We start from the raw sequence: 5,305 nt of genomic DNA, 5'->3' as shown, positions 1-5,305 counted from the left end.
CGGCATTCGTGGACGCAGAAGGGAGTTACGTGTTGGGGTTGCACAGCAAAAGTTGTAATTTTGTCTCCTGCAATAAACAACACGCGGCCGTCGGACCAGGTTGCAGTGATGTCTGTTTACAGTCGGGGGAAGATGATACTTCCAGCAGACTAGCACCGCGCCAGCGCAGGGTTCAGCGCTGACTCATAAAGCAGTGGGGTCGTACACTGAAATCACAGCTTATTTGCCCCAGAATTTGAAGTCTCACCCAAACATCGGCTAAATCTTGCACTACCATGTTTACAAGATTTGACAGTAAAAAAAAACAAATCAAAACCTGTAATGAGTGTTTCAGCAATCTTCAATATACTCTATACCAAATTGGTATCAAAATCAAAACTAAAATAAGAGACTAATCTAATTTTATTTCAATTAGTGTATGGAGGAGCATCAGCAGAATTTCAGTTTGGGAGGATTCCAATAAAAACAGTTGAAAACAAGGTTCCTTTCATATTTCATTTACCAGTAATGCAAAAGAATTGTTATAAGATCTTAATATCTAAAAATTATTCCTTCTATTTTTTACTTTTTCAACCTATTTATTTTAAAAGTTTAATCAAGCCTGATACAAATCATTTCTTACACTGTTAAGAAGCAGAACTCAGTGTCTTCCAATCCAATTGCTCCTGTGATGTACTGACGTTTTTATACATCTGAAAGCCCAGTTTTAGAACAAATAAAACTTATCTCAAGTGCGCCCTGAATCCTTAGAGAAGCCTTATTTTCCAAACAGCAGTGCAACAAATCGTAACTCTTTCTACAATGAATCACTCGGACTTTGTATAGGAACAAAACAACACACTATGACTGCCATGCCTAAGATTTCATAAAAGTTTTACTTTCTGTCCGAGAATAAATGGGCAGGTTTTTCTAGAATTGAAGTACAGCTACTTTAACATTTAAGATTGAGCCCCGCTGACTGACAGTTTCAATCAGTGCTCAGCTTTTCCTCAACAAGGAACTGTTACCTACTGCCCAGTGGCAGACGATGACTTTACCCACACCACCTTCGTTCTGAGGTCCGCTCAGTCTGCAATACCACTCACGGATGCAAATCCCAATCATTTTAATCAAACGCTTTGGTTTCACATACAGTACACAAACTACCACGACAGCAGCAGACAGCTGCCTCCAACACATCAGTTCTGCGCAGAGCTACTCTCAGGCATCCCTCCTCTCGGTGCGAGCTGAGAAAGGTGGGCTCCAGATCACCTTGTTGGGCTCGGAAGAGAAGCAGCACTAAAGCTGGGGTTGCCCAGAAGCTGGTTCTTGTGCTCTTCCCTGATGCAACTAACACAAGCGCTTGAAAACACCGCGCTCGACACAGGGAACGAGTCTGCTTCTCGTCAGGTCACAGCATCCTTAGCTTTGGGCTCTGTAACTAAGAATTTGCCAGTCTTTCAGCCTGTCTTATCAAGGCAGCGAGACTCTCTCTGAGATCCATCAACTCTTAAGTACCTAAGGTACTTCATACTGTGCATCGCTGCTTCTCAGCTGCATCATGTTTTTAGTGCGCAACACCCTCTTCCACATGGGAAAGGAACTTTAGAAGAAAAGAAAGGAAAAATCACATGAAAAATACTGCAGTACTTATCTTTCCATTGACTTGCTCAACAGCTGCCTGAGAATTCACCAGAAAGCAGATTCAAAGTCAACAGCTAGAATATCCGAACATTTTGCAAGCTACACATTTAGACATGCAAGCTCAAAGTTCCCACAGAAATTTCTCTTTCTTACCAACGTAACTGTCAACTATTTTTAGGATTTTTTTTTTAAGTAAATGCAATGCTTGGTAATGGTGTGATTGACAGCTCTAGAGAAGTGATGAGCAGCAGCTCTGGAAAATGAAGTCTGCTGCTCATCCTCAGAGAAAGTGCTTCCACAAGCTAACATGCCATGTATCTGAATACCTGATCCGAGTTATTGCAATCCTACAGTTTTAAGCAATGCTATAAAAATCTAGAACTGTCCTAATAAAAAAAAAAGGAATTAATCTACCAGTTCAATCCTTAATCTCTACCAAGCACATAAAGAGGGTCATTTGTATTATTGTTATTTTTTTAAACAAAGGCCGTAGTTCACTAGAGGTTAGTCCTCTAAAAACTACAGATTCATTTTACACTCTCAACCAGTCAGCAGCACAGCAGCTGTAACTTTCAAATCCCACCAAACTGCAGCTGATTTCTTCCCTAGGCTGCCCCTCACAGACCCTTTCATCTCTGGGAAGGTATCGCCTGAAAGTAGCCAACGAGCCACTGCAACACCTAGAACCTGTCAAAGAAATTCCACTAGCTAAAACTAAAACATGTGCAGCAAAAGCTACAGTAATGAGATCCATTTCATTCGGGCCAGAAACTGCACAGTCTCAGTAATTTCCTCGTTAGGTGAAGCAGCGCTAGATTCACTCCCCTTGGATATGAAGATCTGTGTGTCTGCCTGGCACTAGCACTTCTGTGAAGTTGTACCTGGTGAAGATGCTGCCGACCCTAACTGCTTGTCACTCCTACTAGTCTACTTCACCCTGGAAAGCAGGCACAAAGGGAAGGTGACAGTGTCTTTCCCACAGGACTAGCACATCTCTAAGCTGTGGTATCCCCTTTCCTCGTCCCCCAGCTTCAGCACACATCTCCAGAAAGCACAACCTGGTGATCTCACTCCAGTCTACACGTACACAACTGGCTTCTTAATGTGGCCAAATTCATTTTCTTCTATTCAGAACATAGTTGCTCTGCAGTTTAGTGTTCCCTTTAACACACTTCAAATACATTTCACACGTGCTCCTTCATAAACCTGGTTTTGATGAGTTAACATTGTCATTTTCAATTACTTAGCCTTCCCCTTAAAAAAAAAATTATTAGCTAGCTCTAAGAATACACTTAAGTTCTTTATACTCATCCAAGACTTCGGCTTAAACTCAAAACTACTCCACGTTTTGCAGCGGTAAGGAGGCCATCCTGCACCTAACAACTCTTCTCTCAGGCTTATACACACCAGCAGCACATCCATAGATTTACCTGAAGGGACTCTTCTGATGATTTCCCCCTTTTTGGCCCAAACACACACATCTTCCTTGGTGCAGGAGCAAAGCCACGTTTAGTTATCTCTACAAAAGCAAACATCAGAGCGCAAAGGGCACCCGTACAGCACAGACACCTATACCCGAGTTAATTGACTTGAGATCCTTTAATATTCAATTAGAGAAACAGGCACTTGTACAGCAGGCTTCATTTGTCCTGCTCCAGATTCTTCCTACAGTAAGAGATGAATCGTGTGCTGGAAGGGCTTATTTTTCTCCACTAACTATAAAAGCAGTCCACACTAGGAAATCAGACGTGGACATCTATAGTTAGGTGAGATGAATAGCACCTTTGTTTCCAGCACTGCTCTAAGTGCAAGTAATCTACTTTGTCACAAGCTCTGTTCAATTGCAAATCGCAGTGGAATCAGCGTCCAGAATGCTCAAACACATGTAGACGTGGGTAGATCAGTTAAATGGCCAAGTCAAAATAGATGTTTACAAAGACCGGACAGTAGGACACCAAGTGTGCATTTCAGAATAAATATAAAACTGTGGTCTTGATCAGCTGCTACCTGAGACCTCATACTGCTTTCCATGAACTACTCTAACATTAGGTCTGGCATCCCAGTCGAATTTCAGTTTGATTAAACCTTTTCTGGCCTGTTTTCCCCAACCAGTTTCAGACTGTTAAAAGCACACACGCTTCACTTCACATTCTGAATTATTGTTGCGCACAGTTAGAAAACATCAGGGCTATACCATGGCCAACTGTCTGCCACAGACAGAACGCTCTTTGTACGGACGTGGTGTATCAGCTCCTAAAACGCTCGAGGTGAAAGGTGCTCCAGAAAAGGCGAAAGCATTCTTCAGCAAAAGAAACAAAACTAAACTGCTGAGTACAAAATAACAAACACACTGCCTTGAGCTTTCCAGGAAACAGAAGACATGAACAGATTCAACTCAAAAATCATTGAATAAAGAACTTTACTCCATTTCTGTCCTTTCACACATTCACAACAGAAGGACTGTCAAGTCTTGCTCTTGTGAGGAGCTGGGCAAGGATTTTCTGATGTAACATTTCAGCAGATAAATCAATTAATTGAGAAAGAAGCTGCTGGTGAGAAAGAACTTTTTGGGACAAACTGTCCAATTTGAAACAAGGCTCTGAGATTATCAAAAACAAAACAAGAGAAACTTCTCATCTCATACACGACAACTTAACAAAACTTTAGTCACTTGTACTAAAATGGCCGCATGTCAAAGGGTCATAAACTAAACTGTCCAATGCATCAGCAGTCTTTTGAAATACTGGGCCAAGTAAACAAGAGATTAATATTTTCTGTTGTTTATCTAGTTTTTTAGTTTCTGTCCTCTCTCTGAGAGAACATTTCCTGCCAAAACCTGCTTTTACTCCTATTCCATTAAATAAGGAGGCTAGATTCATCTGAGTGTACCTTACCCGATACCTCAGTTACTTGTTTCAGGCTCACCTTCTGCCTGCCCAGTCTTGGCCAAAAGCGACCCCAGTTCGAGAATGCTCTGCTCTTTGACTTGCACCGCTTCTTCATCATTTTCCTGGACATCGCGTTTCACTAGAAAAGAGTGGAAAAGTTACCTTTAATGTTATTTCAGTTAGAAGATAATCATTACTGGTCAGCTCCTGGAAAGGCACCAAAAAAAGTAACTGTTATAACAGGCAAGAGTGAATTCAGCCTGGCCTGTGAGATCTGGAAGGCAGATTATGCAGAAAGTTTAAATGCTTTTATAAAGAGCACTTCACCTACGCTTCACGAAGGCTTTAATCCAGCTGATAGATACAACTGCATGCTCCAACTTGACTATAATTTAAGTTTTGAAGTAGTCTCATTAAGCTTGTCCTGCTGTTCAAGTTTTATTTAAAAAACACCACCACCCAAGAGACCTTCTTCCACTGAAGCCACAAAACCAAATAAAAGAAATTTAATGGGATTTCCGGGGTCGGATATTCTGGTATTGGGATTTCTGATGTTGCTGCTTTGTGTATTAAGTTGCGTGGTCAAAACGTAGCACAACCACAACATCGGCTCGGTGGGCCGGGTACGCCTGCCCTCTCCGCTCAGGAGCGGATCAGGTGTCACAACTGCTGCAGGAGTCAGTGCTCCTTCCCACACTGAACTCTGACAATCTCACGGTCACTCTGCGTACCTCTGGCTCTGAAGTACACAGAAGGGCCAAATGACATACAGCAGCACCAAACCTGTGTTTACA

The 5,305-nt window shown here is 42.0% G+C and overlaps 1 protein-coding gene across 1 annotated transcript in view; it reads right to left on the bottom strand.

The window, feature by feature from the left end:
- PSMD11 (proteasome (prosome, macropain) 26S subunit, non-ATPase, 11) overlaps positions 1-4,654 on the bottom strand; it is a gene marked incomplete at its 5' end in the record, with an annotated part of 17,863 nt that extends 13,209 nt beyond the window's left edge. The window contains one exon of the mRNA XM_009585877.1: positions 4,549-4,654. Within this exon, the coding sequence (XP_009584172.1) occupies positions 4,549-4,654 (106 nt within the window). The remainder of the gene's footprint in view (positions 1-4,548) is intronic.
- Between the last annotated feature and the right edge of the window lie 651 nt (positions 4,655-5,305).

Source organism: Fulmarus glacialis, unplaced genomic scaffold, assembly GCF_000690835.1.
Source record: "Fulmarus glacialis isolate BGI_N327 unplaced genomic scaffold, ASM69083v1 scaffold6639, whole genome shotgun sequence".
Classification (NCBI taxonomy): Eukaryota; Metazoa; Chordata; class Aves; order Procellariiformes; family Procellariidae; genus Fulmarus; species Fulmarus glacialis.
Note: the sequence above shows the minus strand (reverse complement) of the source record. Positions and strands in the feature narration are given on the sequence as shown.